The sequence below is a fragment of the Microcaecilia unicolor genome, chromosome 6 (assembly GCF_901765095.1).
Source record: "Microcaecilia unicolor chromosome 6, aMicUni1.1, whole genome shotgun sequence".
In the NCBI taxonomy this organism is placed as follows: Eukaryota; Metazoa; Chordata; class Amphibia; order Gymnophiona; family Siphonopidae; genus Microcaecilia; species Microcaecilia unicolor.
Genome location: NC_044036.1, coordinates 100223158 through 100238731, shown reverse-complemented (window position 1 = coordinate 100238731; position 15574 = coordinate 100223158). Strand labels below are relative to the sequence as shown.

The following is a 15574-nucleotide window of genomic DNA, read 5'->3' as shown; positions in this document are numbered from 1 at the left end:
CAAACCTTGCGCTGAAAAATCTTTTTACATTTTTCTGAGAGGAGGCGTGTCTGAGGGGTGGAGAGTGGATATTTCTGAGATACCAGTTAGCGCAGCTACATTGCTGCATGATAACTGATTAGCACAGGGTTAGAATATGAATCCATACTGCCTACAAACTGGCAGTAAGGGCTCAAGCACTAATTTTTGGTAATGGAAACAGTGCATGGCATTTAATTCAGAAAATAGAAAATTGGCTGTTTTCCAGCAGCTGTAAAAATGGCAGTGCGTGAGAGAGAGACCCACATAAGGATGCACTAAGGCCACTTTCTGCAACAGCTTTGTAAAAGGAACTCTGTGTGTCAAAACACACGTGGACTGTGAAAAATTGCAGGAAGACTGGGCATCCAAATGGCAGATTAAAGTTAATGTGAACAAATGCAAAGTGATGCACATTGGGAAAAATAATCCGAATCTTAGTTATCTGATACAAGGGTCCATTTTAAGAGTAAGCACCCAAGAAAAAGCTCTAGGTGTCATTGTAGACAATATGCTGAAACCTTCTCCCCAGTGTGCAGTTGCGGCAGCCAAAAATCAAACAGGAAGCTAGGAATTATTAGGAAAGGGTTGCAAAATAAGACCAAGAATATTTTAATGGCTCTGTATCGTTTCATGCTGCGTTCATTTCTGGTCTCCGTTTCTCAAAGAAGATATAGTGGAATTAGAAAAGGTTCAAAGAAGAGTGACCAAAATGGTAAAGTGGATGGAACTCCTCTCATAGGAGGAAATGCTAAACAGATTAGTTAAGCTGTGGGACTCGTTGCCGGAGGATCTGATAACAGCGGTTAGCATACCTGGGTTTAAAAAAGGTTTTGAAAAGTTCCTGGAGGAAACGTTCATAGTCTGTTATTGAGATGGATGGTGGAGGAAGCCACTGCTTGCCCTGGGATTGGTAGTGTGGAATGTTGCTACTAACTGGGTTTATGCCAGGTACTTGTTACCTGGATTGGCCAATGTTGGAAGCAGGATACTGGGCTAGATGGACCATTGGTCTGACCCAGTATGACTGTTCTTATGTTTTTTTTATAAGGTATTTTTTTTTTGGGGGGGGGGGGGGGGGGGATTTACATGCATAAGCCTAACCAGTTTATACTGTGTTCTTTTGTTTCATGCAAGAAATAATCTTTCATAATTTTCATGTTTTAAAAGTCTTAACTTTGGCCGCCGATATTTAGTCACATTCCCACTCCAAACTTGCTTTCCCTAAATCTTCCATTTATTATGTATAACATGATGTCAGTAGAGATTCACACAAATGTTCCATTTTTGTAGTGGTTTTTATGGCTACTGTATAAACTTCAAAACACTAAATAACATTTTCTTTAGTCATTTTTTAGTGGGATCTTAGCCAAGCTAAGCTCCCAGTCCCCACTTATCCCTGTTACTCCTTAATATCGGGTACTCAGCCAATGTGCATTTGTGTCTCTCTCCACACTATATGCAGTTCCTAGTGTTTTCTGTTGTTGTGCATAGGGTCAATTCAAGAAAGGTTGCCTAACATTGGTCACCTAACTCTCTCTCTCTAAGCACAAATTCTATAATGACAGTTATGCATGAAGTTGCCATTCTAGAATACTAGTATAAATTGGCATTTAAACCCAAACATTTAGGTGCGAGTGTTTATGCTATAACAATAGCAGGTCTAAATGCGGCAGTTGCACTAAAGTTAGTGTGTAATTGCTTGGCATGCCTCTCCCTTACCTATGCCCCTTATTACACAGATGCCCCCTTTGCAATTACACTTGATAGAATTTGAATGATAACATTACAGCATAGTGATTAAGTGCAGTTATGTGCATAAGTATAAATTAGTGCCAATAAGGGGGAAGTTATCAAACAGAGGTAGGGCACTAACCTGCTTTATTTGCCCCTCAACACTTTAAAGGGTTCTAATGCCAGGTGCAGTGCCCTAACTCTCAGTGTAAGGCACTCTGCGTTACATGGTAATGAGATGCAAATTCACTACTATATAAATTCCGTACCTCAAACTAAGGTATAGCCTGTTTTAGCAGGGATTATTTTACTGCTTGGGAATATCAGGCTGCCAAACCATGGCCCAGTGCTTCCAGGTCATCTAGGGGCAAGCAATATGTTACATTTTAGACTGTCATGTCCTCCTCCTTCATAGAAAGCTCAAAGTTGGAACTTAAGTTCCCACATCAATTTCCCTCAAGATTAACCAGCAACATCCTCCCCAACCAGAAGGGTTGTCCCACAAGATGAGATCACTCCCACAGGGAAGCTCTGCCCTTCCAAGGAAAGCCTCTCTCCCAAGGCCACCCCCCCTCTACCCATATTTTAAAAACCTCTGGGTCTAGTGGGTGGTCATGAGTGGTTTATACTTTTCTCACCAATGTCAGGATCCAAAATGGTCCCAGCAAGGACAGGAAAGCCTGTGGGGGAGAGGGGTGAAGTGTTCGGCAGTCTAAAATGTAACATGTTATTGTCCCCTTTAGGAGACAGCCTGGAAACATTGGGATGTGGCTTGGTTCACAATCAGCCTTAGTCCTTTACAGTAAGAGTCATCAACCCTACGATACCTCAGTACAAGTTGCTGGCTCCCATGATAAATAGAGGTGTGGTAAAAGTCCACCTTTTACCACACTTTGATAACTTCCTCACCTTAGTGTCAGTCAACAGCAATTAATGCCAATTATTGTCTAATTAATGGCGTCACGTATGTAACAATACTCAGTAGGGGAACTACCGCTCAAAAAATCCAAAATATCAAACAAGAAAAGAGCGGGTTTATATGAGTGGGAACCCTGTTCAAAAACAGTGATAAGGAAAAGTGGAAAGGTCCTCAGATAAGTGACATACAACAATAATACTGAACAAGTAGTGCTCTACATGAGCGTCACTGCCAATCAATCACTGGTCACTTTCTCACCATCCTCCTATATGCTCAAATTTTATAACAAACAAATCAAATGTTAATATTGAATATCAAAAGCTGCATTGCCCATAATGTTAAACATCACTTAGCTGCAAAGCGGTCGCCATCGGGCTTCCCTGCCCAATGGACCCGTTTCACCACCACAGGGCTTCTTCAGGGGCAAACGGGGGGACCCTCAGCATGACCATACTTTGACAACTGGACAATCTTGCCTACAACATAAAGCACAATTAGTTAAACAAACTGAGTGAACAAGAACTCTCAACCCAAACCAAAATTCCAAATACTTGCAGACTACCTTCCAGACTACTAACTCTGTGTGTGGAAGCAAAAAATAGCACACACCAGAAGGGCTTTGTCCACTTAAATACCTTACTGTCCCACCCAGTGCTACCTGCTGAATTAACCTTAAAAACCACCTATACACACATATCTCAAAACCATCAGCCAAACAACAATTGTACCTATCTTAAACATACATTCCAAATACTTACAGACTACCATCCAATACACTGACTCTGTGTGTGGAAGCAAAAAGTAGCACACACCAGAAGGGCTTTATCCACTTAAATACCTTACTGCCCCACCTAGTGCTACCCACTTAATTAACCTTAAAGGAACCACCACACACACCTATTTCAAACCCACCAAACAAACAACAAATATACCTATCTTCAACACACATACACAGATGCAGTTCAACATCAAACATCCACTCTGAGAACTCACAAAAATACCACATTCCACTAGCTACATAACCTGCCCTCATAATCTTCAAAACTACTTGTCTTATTAAAAAAAACACTGTCCATTCCAACTTGGTGTTTAAACCCTGCGGTTCAAGAGAATGGAGACGAAAAATCCATTTCTGTTCCAACTGTAGGAGACATCTGTTCAAATCTCCACCCCGCCCAGTTGGAAGTACCTGGTCTAGAACTCTCACAGTGAAATCATTGAAAACATGTGATGCACTAAGACAATGTAACTGCATAAATATGTGCATGAGATTATAGAATGTGGGGGGGGTAATATATTTTATACATAATGATTATATTTTAATATTGAACATCATTTCTGACTGGCTTTCATCTAACCAAATGAAATTAAACCTCCAAAACAGTGGCTGTTCTTTTCCCTCTTTATGGTTCCATCCTAAAACAACTGAAATTCAGATTCGACTTAGGAGATTCTATTAAAATCCTAGGAGTTACTTTGCAACTGTCTTACCTTTACCTCACATATTTCCTCACTAATACTGGTCTTTCTAAACCCTCAGACAAATATGCACCACCCGTTCCTTACATGATTTAGTTTCTATGCACCTGTTAGTTCATTCTTCAATTCTATCACATCTTGGTTTATGCAATTCTCTCCTCCACAGTGTCCCCCAATATCAGCTTCAAAGGCTTCAAGTAATGCAAAAGGCTGCAATTAAGCTTATTTATGGTGCTAAAAAATATGATAGTGCTTCCAGCCTTCTGATAAAGGAACATTGTCTCCCTGTTTTCTTTAGGATTCAGTACAAGATCCTCTTCCTTGCATATTAAATCTTGTATTCTGAAATCCCTTCTTTCCTTCACAGTTTTCTCAATCCTTATATTCCATTATGGTATCGTCATTAGCCCATCAACATCTCTTGGTTATTCTCTCCTTTCTACAGATCCATTCACACTCTACACATTCCTCCTGCTTCATCATTGTTGCACCTTCATTATGGAATTCACTTCCAGTAGACTTTAATTCAGAACATTTATTCAAAAAGTATAAAACCTTACTTAAAAATCACAACTTTACAGCTGCTTATAAATTGCCTCATTCTGAAATGAGATTCTAATTACTCACCTTAATTAGTTTTGCTACCCTGTTACATCACTGTTATAGTCTCATCTTATTCATATTTTAAAATTACCTCCCCCCCCCCTCTTATTATTGCTGAACGTAATTTGGGCCCCTTTTTGTGGTTCTTTCCCTTTCATCCCCACTGTATTTTGTTTTTATTTTGTTGTAAACCACTTAGATGTTTTAAATAATTTGCAGTATAAAAGAAAGAACTCTTTGTTTAGACTTATGGAAACTTTCACTTGTGTCGCTTCATATTAAAAGAGCTGAATTTGGCGAAGTGTGTCTGAACATATATTTTGGATTGAAAATTTTTTTTTTCTCTGTGTCATTTACCATCCTGTTTTCTAAGGTGTGATAAGACTTGGCAGTTAACACATGATAAATGCAGAATCACTGCGGTAACTGTTCAGGGTGTTCCCAGCATTTTTGAGAAGGTTGCCATGTCATTAATGCAGTGCAAATCTTGCTACCATTTATTGACTGCATTCCACATTATCTGTCATGCAGTTAGCTGCACTTATAGGATGGTAGGTAACTTCATTGCATTATCTTCTTCATTAGCAGTTAACATTCAGTAATAGGCTTTGTATTAACTGCAAGGCACGGTTTTTTCACAGTTTTTCGTATGCCACACAGAAGTAAAAGGATTCAGCTCCAGATTATTTGTAGATCTTTATTTCTGCATATCTCCACGTATTAACACAGGTTCTGAGAGATGGAATCCCTTCCAGGGTATTTAAGACTATTGTCTGATACAACAACTTAAGGCCTTGTTCATGCAAGTGAATGGTTCAGATGTTTAAAATGTGACACTTGTTTCCTGATGCTTTATTGGTCTTAAGGGTGCTCTGTAAATTTGCAGGAGGAAGTGTACTTTAATTGTACCTGTTAATGTGATGTGTATTATCTGTCATGTTTTTATGATTATGAATGTTTTAGACATATCCCTGCTTAGGTACAAGCAGGTTCTAAATGCAATAAATAAACTGTACTTGTTTATATGATAACAATAGTCATATGATCACATTATACATAGCTGTAATCTAAGACTAAACAATTATCTTTGTAGTATAGTAACTTCTAGAATAGAAGCAAGCCTTCTATTCTAGAAGTTACTATATAAATTATGTGACAAAAACTACAAATGTTTGACTGTATTCCATTGTTTTCTTTTGAAACGCTTTTTAGATTTTCTAACACTCTATAGAATTTTGATGAATGCAGACACTGTGCATTGAACTCTTCCATTAATGTATTTATTTAAACTTTGTAAATACTGGAGCTCATTTTCAAAAGAGAAAAATTTCCAAAAAGTGGCATAAATCTGCATTTGGACGTTTTTCTCACAAAAGCGTCCAAATTGGTATTTTCAAAACCAATTTTTAGACATTTTTGTATGAAATTCGCCAGAAGTGTGTTCAAATCACAAAGGGGTGTGTCAGGGGCATGTTAAGGGTGGGATCTGGGCATTCCTAATACTTGATCGTTTTTCAGCCATAGTGGAACAAAACAAAACTATCCAGTACTAAAACTAAGACATTTTGAGCTAGACTTGTTTTTATAATGAATAAGGCACAAAAGGGTGCCCTAAATGACCAGATGATCACTAGAGGGAATCAGGGGTGACCCCCCAATATCCCCCTCAGTGGTTACTGACCCCTTCCCCACCCCCACAAATGTGAATACAAATATGATTTAGCAATCTCTATGACATAAGTACATAAGTAGTGCCATACTGGGAAAGACCAAAGGTCCATCTAGCCCAGCATCCTGTCACCGACAGTGGCCAATCCAGGTCAAGGGCACCTGGCACGCTCCCCAAACGTAAAAACATTCCAGACAAGTTATACCTAAAAATGCGGAATTTTTCCAAGTCCATTTAATAGCGGTCTATGGACTTGTCCTTTAGGAATCTATCTAACCCCTTTTTAAACTCCGTCAAGCTAACCGCCCGTACCACGTTCTCCGGCAATGAATTCCAGAGTCTAATTACACGTTGGGTGAAGAAAAATTTTCTCCGATTCGTTTAAATTTACCACACTGTAGCTTCAACTCATGCCCTCTAGTCCTAGTATTTTTGGATAGCGTGAACAGTCGCTTCACATCCACCCGATCCATTCCACTCATTATTTTATACACTTCTATCATATCTCCCCTCAGCCGTCTCTTCTCCAAGCTGAAAAGCCCTAGCCTTCTCAGCCTCTCTTCATAGGAAAGTCGTCCCATCCCCACTATCATTTTCGTCGCCCTTCGCTGTACCTTTTCCAATTCTACTATATCTTTTTTGAGATACGGAGACCAGTACTGAACACAATACTCCAGGTGCGGTCGCACCATGGAGCGATACAACGGCATTATAACATCCGCACACCTGGACTCCATACCCTTCCTAATAACACCCAACATTCTATTCGCTTTCCTAGCCGCAGCAGCACACTGAGCAGAAGGTTTCAGCGTATCATCGACGACGACACCCAGATCCCTTTCTTGATCCGTAACTCCTAACGTGGAACCTTGCAAGACGTAGCTATAATTCGGGTTCCTCTTACCCACATGCATCACTTTGCACTTGTCAACATTGAACTTCATCTGCCACTTGCACGCCCATTCTCCCAGTCTCGCAAGGTCCTCCTGTAATCGTTCACATTCCTCCTGCGACTTGACGACCCTGAATAATTTTGTGTCATCGGCGAATTTAATTACCTCACTAGTTATTCCCATCTCTAGGTCATTTATAAATACATTAAAAGCAACGGACCCAGCACAGACCCCTGCGGGACCCCACTAACTACCCTCCTCCACTGAGAATACTGGCCACGCAATCCTACTCTCTGCTTCCTATCTTTCAACCAGTTCTTAATCCATAATAATACCCTACCTCCGATTCCATGACTCTGCAATTTCTTCAGGAGTCTTTCGTGCGGCACTTTGTCAAACGCCTTCTGAAAATCCAGATATACAATATCAACCGGCTCCCCATTGTCCACATGTTTGCTTACCCCCTCAAAAAAATGCATTAGATTGGTGAGGCAAGACTTCCCTTCACTAAATCCGTGCTGACTTTGTCTCATCAGTCCATGTTTTTGTATATGCTCTGCAATTTTATTCTTAATAATAGCCTCCACCATCTTGCCCGGCACCGACGTCAGACTCACCGGTCTATAATTTCCCGGCAGCATCAGATGTTAGAGCCAGGTCTATTAGAGCAGCATGCAGGTTCCTGGAGTATGTAGTGGTCAGTGCAGTACTGTGCACTATGAAATGGGAGACTCTGGTCCCTATCTCCCTCTTTTGGAAATGCACCAGAAACGCACTGTACCCACATATAGGTGCCCACTTCACCTATAAGGGCTATTGTGTACAGTTGTGGGCAGTGTGTTTTGGATGGGTTTTGGGGGCTCAGTAGACAAGGGAGAGATGTATACCTGGGAGCATGTTTTTGAAGTCCACTAGGGTGCCCCATTTATCTCCTGGGATGTCCGGGAGACCAGTCTACTAAAAATGCTGGCCCCTCCTACATCTCAATGGCTTGATTGTCTACATTTTTCACGTAGACTTTTTGTTTTTTTGAAAATGGACAAAAAAACAAAACGTCCAAAGCACAAAACCTTGTTAGAAACAGTATTTTCAAAAACAAAGGGTAGACATTTTTCTTTTTGGAAAATGAACTTCTTTCTTATTCAGATTTAAGTCGAACTTAGATGTCATATCGAAAATGCCCATCATAGTATGATATATATTTAATTAGCCCTCAAATACTGTGGCTTTTGGGTCTCTAAAATTTCTAATGTATTTTACTAATGTAATGTTTTTGCTGGCTAGTACCAAAAAAATGTAAATATATTTGGCCCAAGCAATATATATAATTGCCTTTGGTAACACAAGGCCAAAAATAAATTTGCTTTACAGAGATTTTTCTCAATGAGCAACCAAGTAGTAATTTCATTTTTGTATTTGGCTATCAGTCTAATTTTAATTGGATTCTGCTTTAATTTACTGTAACTGAAAGTTTATTGTATGATAACACAAAATATAAAACTTTAACAGTAGTAATAAACAAAAGGAAGCAGTGTGACAACTCAGGCTCAAATAAAGTGCTACTAAGAGTCGAGAGAGATTGAGATTGTCCGGTTATCACTGGGTTAGCGCAGGAGCCCTTATCTCACTTCAGTAGGTGGCGGTAAGGACTCCCCGCCTTATGGCCATGCGGTAAGAGTTCTCTTACCGCATGGCCATGTGTGTCTGGGGTTCCGTTGTGGTATAAAGGGCTCTGGTGCGCAGGAAAAACGGCCCCTGTTGCTATCGCAGGGCCCTTTTTCCCACAGCTTGGTAAAAGGACCCCTAAACTTTAGAAACATTTAAAAACAGAGAAAAATAGTGGAAAAGTGAATCTTTTTATATTTTGAAATATATCGCTTGACATAGAGAAAGAGCCCTTAATGATACTGCAGTTAAAAAAAAAAACCCCACAATTAAAAATAGCTACAAGTAAAATCATCTCTGATAACAAGAAAAGTGAAAATGCTTAACTAAAGGGCCCTTTTACAGAGCAGCAGTAAGCCCAATGCAGTTCCGAGAATACAGCCGGCTCAATAGGGCTGCCGGTGGTAGTTCCGGGTCAAGCAAGTGCCATTTCTGGGGGAAAAAAACCTGGAAATGGTTAGGGCAGCGGTAATCTGGTATTGTGGCGTGCTGCCCAGTTACTGCTACATTACATTGGGAACCCTTACTACCACCTCAGTGTGTGGCGGTAAGGGCTCCCCACCGGATGGCCACGCGGTAATAGTTTTCTTACCGCATGGCCACTTTGGTTTTGGGGCTTTTTACCCGTTGCAATAAAAAGGGCCCGGGTCGTGAGAAAAACAGCCCCCACCACTACCGCAGGGCCCTTTTTCTCGCTGCTTGGTAAAAAGACCCCTTTAGGGACTTATATAAGATCATCTATCAGTCAGAATATCCAACTCATAAAAAAGAAACCCAAAACAACTTCAGAGGTCATCTATAAAAAACAAGACAGCGTTTTTTGGAGTGATGTGGCCTTAATTAATCAAGCAGTCAGTCTTCCTCCTCAGGCTGAAAGGTCTGTAGTACTGCCCAGAAATTCATTGCCAATGCCCAAATATGGCCCGGCATTGAATTTCCGGGTTTAACGCCTGCGGCGATCAGCTAAACAGCTGAATATCGGGCTGCTATGCTTTAACCAAAAAGTCTCATCTAACCATATTTTATGAGTCTACATGTTATAAGCAATTTAAAACTATCAAGTGTGTGAAAAAAATGCGAAGTTTTAAGCTTAAAACAGTCCTATATACAAAGTGAAAGCAAAAGAAATCCTGATTAAAAAGTGATGATAAAACCAACATTTTAACCTGAAAAGCAGCTTTCCCAGCTTGCAGCAATATGCCCAAGTGAATTCTCAGTCCTTCTACTGATAACACTGTTAGAAATGCCACACTCCTGCTGAAAACATCATCAATGATGTCATTGCCTCAAAATACCCCAAAAAGGCTAAAAGTATATTAAAAACACAGCGTACGAATGGTGGAGCCAGCTTTGCCTCATTTGAAAATATGAGGAAATTGCAGCTTCTAAATGCAACAACCTATCACACATTTCAAATATTTGGGTTCTATTAGACTCTCAGAACCCTGTTTACTAAGCCGTGCTAGAGGTGCGTTAGCATTTTTAGTACACGCTGTGTGGATGCCCATAATATTTCTATGGGCGTCTACACATTGCATGGTAATTTTTAGCATGCACTAAAAACGCTAGCGCACCTTAGTAAATAGGCCGTAATTGGCAATCTTTGCAAATGATGTAACTCAATCTGACTTTATCTTACAAGCTCCTTTACAATGATTTACTTTTATTAGCTAGCTTTGCTGTCATTTGTTTATTAATATTAACTTGTTGAAACTGTGCGCTTGTTTGTATATAATTTAAATACACAGTAAATAAACTGAAGAAAAAGAAATGCAGCGATTAAAAAAAAAAAAAGCAGGAATTCCCCAGTCCTAAAAAATCAAAAACTATTTGTTAAAATAACCAGAGAATAATATGAATAAAATCTTTAAAAAAATAAAAAAGAATAAAAATAAAACGTAGATGATCTTTTTGAACTGCTACACTGCTCCTTTTGTTTTGCAGTTGATTATTGCCTCTTACTACCTCCTATTTTGGAGGCATTAGGTTCTCCAGCGTTACTGTGTTATCCGGTTAGTGCATGCTCATCATTACATATTACTTCAGGAATGCCGACTCTCTGCCCATGACACGCCCCCTCCAAAAATATTTTTAAAATTAGTTAACTCATTCTTAGCATGCAACAACAGGGCAATCTTCACATGTTAACTGCACGTTAGGTTTTAATGCTCTTTAGTAAAAGGGCCCCTTAAACAGAACTGCAGTTTAAAACTAAAAATGCTCTCCTTACCTTCATAAGTGATGAAAGGTCAAATGCTTGAGCAATGGCCTTACCTTTATTAATAGCTATTGTTATAATTGGGTGCTGGGTTTGAATTAAGTGGATTATCTTATGTTCCTTTGTACAAATGAAGAATATGACCGCCCTAAACTGTCTTGATTAGCAGAGATATCTTAACAGGTGGTCAAACAATATGGTTAACATCTAGTTCAGTGGTTCCCAAACCTGGACCTGGAGACACCCCAGCCTGTCAGGTTTTCAGGATATCCATAATATATATTCATAACAGAGTTTTGCATGCAGTGGAGGTAGTGCATGCTGATCTCTCTCATGAATATTCATTGTGGATATCTTGAAAACCTGACTGGCTGGGGTGCTTCCAGGATGAGGTTCGGAGAGCACTGATCTAGTCTATATCCTTAGCGGTACTGGACAGGAACAACAGGGAAGCTGGATTGATCAACTGGTCTTTTTCTGTTCTCCTGTACTATCTTACTGTTTATCTCCAAATCACTGCATTGTTCACATTTCAAATCACTTCATTGTTCATATTTAGGGAGAATGCATCACCTTCTGTGAAGATAGTTTTATTAAGCATCGTTCCAGCACTATGAAACACTTCCTGGAAACTGCAGTAAATCTTCAACTTTTTAAACAGGTAAGACAGACCATATTTGGCTCTTAATTACATTTGTGCAAGTTCTCTTTAGTCACATTAATTGTAATTATATTCATATGTAACAACCATAATATAACATACACTATGGGAAGGCATGTGGACTGAATTGACAGTTGTCAAATTCCTGAACTGTAAATAAAGGTAATGGTATTGAAAACTAGGCTGGTCTTCTCTTTGGCCCAGCATTTTTAAAAGAAAGGACATTGTAATATAAACATATTCACTTTAGTCACATTCTGATTTTACTGAGGCCTCTGTGTTAGAGAATTTCAGGTTCTAGTCACTTCTGTAAGCTTTTGATTCTATTGTTCTGTAGTAGCTAGTAGTATATAACAGCATCACCCATTGTTCTGCCTTTATTCTAAGATGGGTAGTGGAATATCTTTTATATCCGCCAACATTTGGCTCTCTGCTGCAGTATTGAGTTTTTTTCTTCTTTTTTTAAATTTAGCAACTATCTGGTACAGTCTGCCTTTAAATTTTTTGAAGTCATTCTAGCTTTCTTCTTCAGCCCTTAGAAGTGCCTTAATTTCATTACATAAGAAGGCAGTCTTTGAGTCTGAGAAAGGATCTTTATTTTCAGTAAATATTTAAAATGTGATGATGAGACTTTGGTGGGGGGAACAAATCTTGCTTGCTTCAGTTTGATGGCTTTGTTGTTTCTCTTACTATGTCTGCTTTTTTTCAGCCTCGAGAATAACATTTTAATACACAGAATCAATGCAGTAGTTGCTTGTAGTCCTGAGAAGGGCTTTCTTTATAAATAGCACTACTAATTTTGTCTGTTAAATTTGATGTCAGAGTCTTGGAATTCAGTTATTATTTGCTTCTAAACTCTGAGAAAAACTGAAAAGTGGTTGAATTTTGGGCAGCGAGTAGCTTTGAGGGTTGTCCAGCAATAGACATGAAATCTTTTCTGAGTAAGGTTGAGGCCAGCAAGAAAACGCTAAAAATAGATAAAAATATAAATTATATGGAAAATCTAGCATTGAACTTGGGTCACTATTCTACATTTTCAGTGAGGACATTTCAATGGAATTGGAACTTGACAAATATTGGTCAATAAGTCGCTTAAGTATGGTGTGCTGTATGTGGAGATCTTTCTTAAAAGGAGGAAAAAAGGTTTCAGATGCTCGGTTTACTTTTGCAAAGTTTACTTTGCTTATGCCAGGCGGGCTTCTTCATCAGCCTTTTAAAAACTTCCTGCCTCCATTTTTTATATTTTTTTCTTTTTTTGAAACACTATCAGGCTTATTTTCGAAAGAGGACACCCATCTTTCGACACAAATCAGGAGATGGGCATCCTTCTCTCAGGGTCGCCCAAATCGGCATAATCGAAAGCCGATTTTGGGCATCCTCAACTGCTTTCCATCGCGGGGATGACCAAAGTTCCGGGGGGCGTAGCGAAGGCGGGACTGGGGCATGCTTAACAGATGGGCGTCCTCGTCCGATAATGGAAAAAAGAAGGGCATCCCTGATGAGCACTTGACCGACTTGGTCCATTTTTTTTCACGACCAAGCCTCAAAAAGGTGCCCGAACTGACTAGATGACCACCACAGGGAATCGGGGATGACCTCTGCTTACTCGCCAATGGTCACCAACCCCCTCCCACCCTAAAATAAACTTTAAAAAATGTTTTGCCAGCCTCAAATGTCATACCCAGCTCCCTGACAGTAGTATTCAGGTCCCTGGAGCAGTTTTAGTGGGTACAGTGCATTTCAGCCAGGCGGACCCAGGCCCATCCCCCCCCCCACCTGTTACGCTTGTGGTGGTAAATGGGAGCCCTTCAAAACCCACCCAAAACCCACTGTACCCACATGTAGGTGCCCCCCTTCACCCCTTAGGGCTATGGTAGTGTTGTACATTTGTGGGGAGTGGGTTTGGGGGGCTCAGCACCCAAGGTAAGGGAGCTATGCACCTCGGTGCAATTTGTGAAGTCCACTGCAATGCCACCTAGGGTGCCCGGTTGGTGTCCTGGCATGTCAGGGGGTCCAGGGCACTATGAATGCTGGCTCTTCCCATGATCAAATAGCTTGGATTTGGTCGTTTCTGAGATGGGCGACCTCGGTTTCCATTATCGCCGAAAACCGGGGACGACCTTCTCTAAGGTTGACCTAAGTATTGGGATTTGGGCGTCCCCGACCGTATTATCGAAAGAAAGATGGACGCCCATCTTGTTTCAATAATACGGGTTTCCCCGCCCCTTCCCGAGGACATCCTTAGAGATGGTCGCCCTTAGAGATGGTCGTCCCCATTCGATTATGCCCCTGTATGCTGTTATTTTATTTGATTTAACGTTGTTAAGAATGTATGGTCATATCTGTGTATATATTTACAATACCAAATTTTCGGTTACTTAGCTTTCGTTTTCTTTATGTTCAGCGTCGGTTTGCTCAACAGAGAGTCTCCGTTTCGATTCTTCCTCAGGAGTCAAACCATACTTTTCAATTTTGCTAAGTCCCTTTGTTTCTCTTCAAGTTAAAAGGCTGATGAAGAAGCCCGCCCGGCATAAGCAAAGTAAATTTTTCAAAAGTAAACTGAGCATTTGAAGCCTTTTTTCCTCCTTTTAAGAAAGATCTTCACATACAGCACACCATATTTAAGCGACTTATGGCAGCATCATTTAAAGAAACCTACAAATAGTGGGGCCCTTTTAGTAAGCTGTAGTAAAAAGTGGCCTGCGGTAGTGTAGGCGCATGTATTGGGCATGCGCCGAGCCAGTTTTTACCGTATCTACAAAAAATAGCTTTTTTTAATGAGACGGGAAAAGGGCCTGCAGTAGAAATGAAACCAGCGAGCGCCCAAAACCAGCCTTAGCTCTTAATGCCAGTAAAAGCTCACACGCTACACATGTGGTAACCGGTCAGTGCGTGCCAAGTGCCAGTCGCTTAGGATGAAATAAATAAATAATTCATCCATGTGTTTCGGGTGTGAGCCAAATCTGAAATTACCACCAGGAGGGTGTGCTGGCCTGGTGGTAGTCTCATCTGAGTGTGCGCTGCACGCACGTAGAGCCTACCACAGCTTAGTAATATGGCCCCAGAATTCTCAAGACTTCTGAAATTATGCATGATGAGATCCAAAACTAAGATAAACTATCTTAGATAAGTTCAGAAAATATTAAACTCCAAAACTCAATGCAGGAAATACAGTAAAAGCAATAAATACATGGTCTGTACCCACACAATCAGATTTAGACAATCTAGACTGGAAAACTAGAAAGCTAATGATTGAACGTCATTCTCTTAACCAATTGGTATAGATAGGCTGTATCATGGAACATACAGTGAAAAAAGAGGAAGGAGAGGTAAATGATTACATCCTAAACGGCAAAGAACAACTATTGATCAAAGTAGAAAATGAAAAATTGTTTATATCTATGGGAACTAAAGAAGAATTTAAAAAATAGATGGATTACAAAATTGGAAATACAAATGGTTTCATATACAATACTTGAAAAATATAGAAGGAATTGCAGAGAAAATGGAAATGGATTGTTGTAAATCATTCCAAGCCTTTTGGTGTGATACAATATATAAGAACTGATACGTTATGTTATATCTTAAAAAAGAAATGGAAGCGGCAATTTTTGCTGCTGAAGAACAAGCAATTCAAACAAAGTCATGCAAACAAAAGTGAAAAAAAAAATTAGCAATACCAATAAGGGGCCCTTTTACTAAAGGGCGCTAAGCA

The 15574-nt window shown here is 40.0% G+C and overlaps 1 protein-coding gene across 5 annotated transcripts in view; it reads left to right on the top strand.

Annotated features, from left to right (window-relative positions):
* Positions 1-15574, top strand: part of DENND1B (DENN domain containing 1B) — a 537680-nt gene that overhangs the window by 402380 nt on the left and 119726 nt on the right. For all 5 annotated transcript variants that reach the window (XM_030206247.1, XM_030206246.1, XM_030206245.1 and 2 more), the window contains one exon: positions 11758-11859. In XM_030206247.1, coding sequence (XP_030062107.1) covers positions 11758-11859 — 102 coding nt within the window. The remainder of the gene's footprint in view (positions 1-11757; positions 11860-15574) is intronic.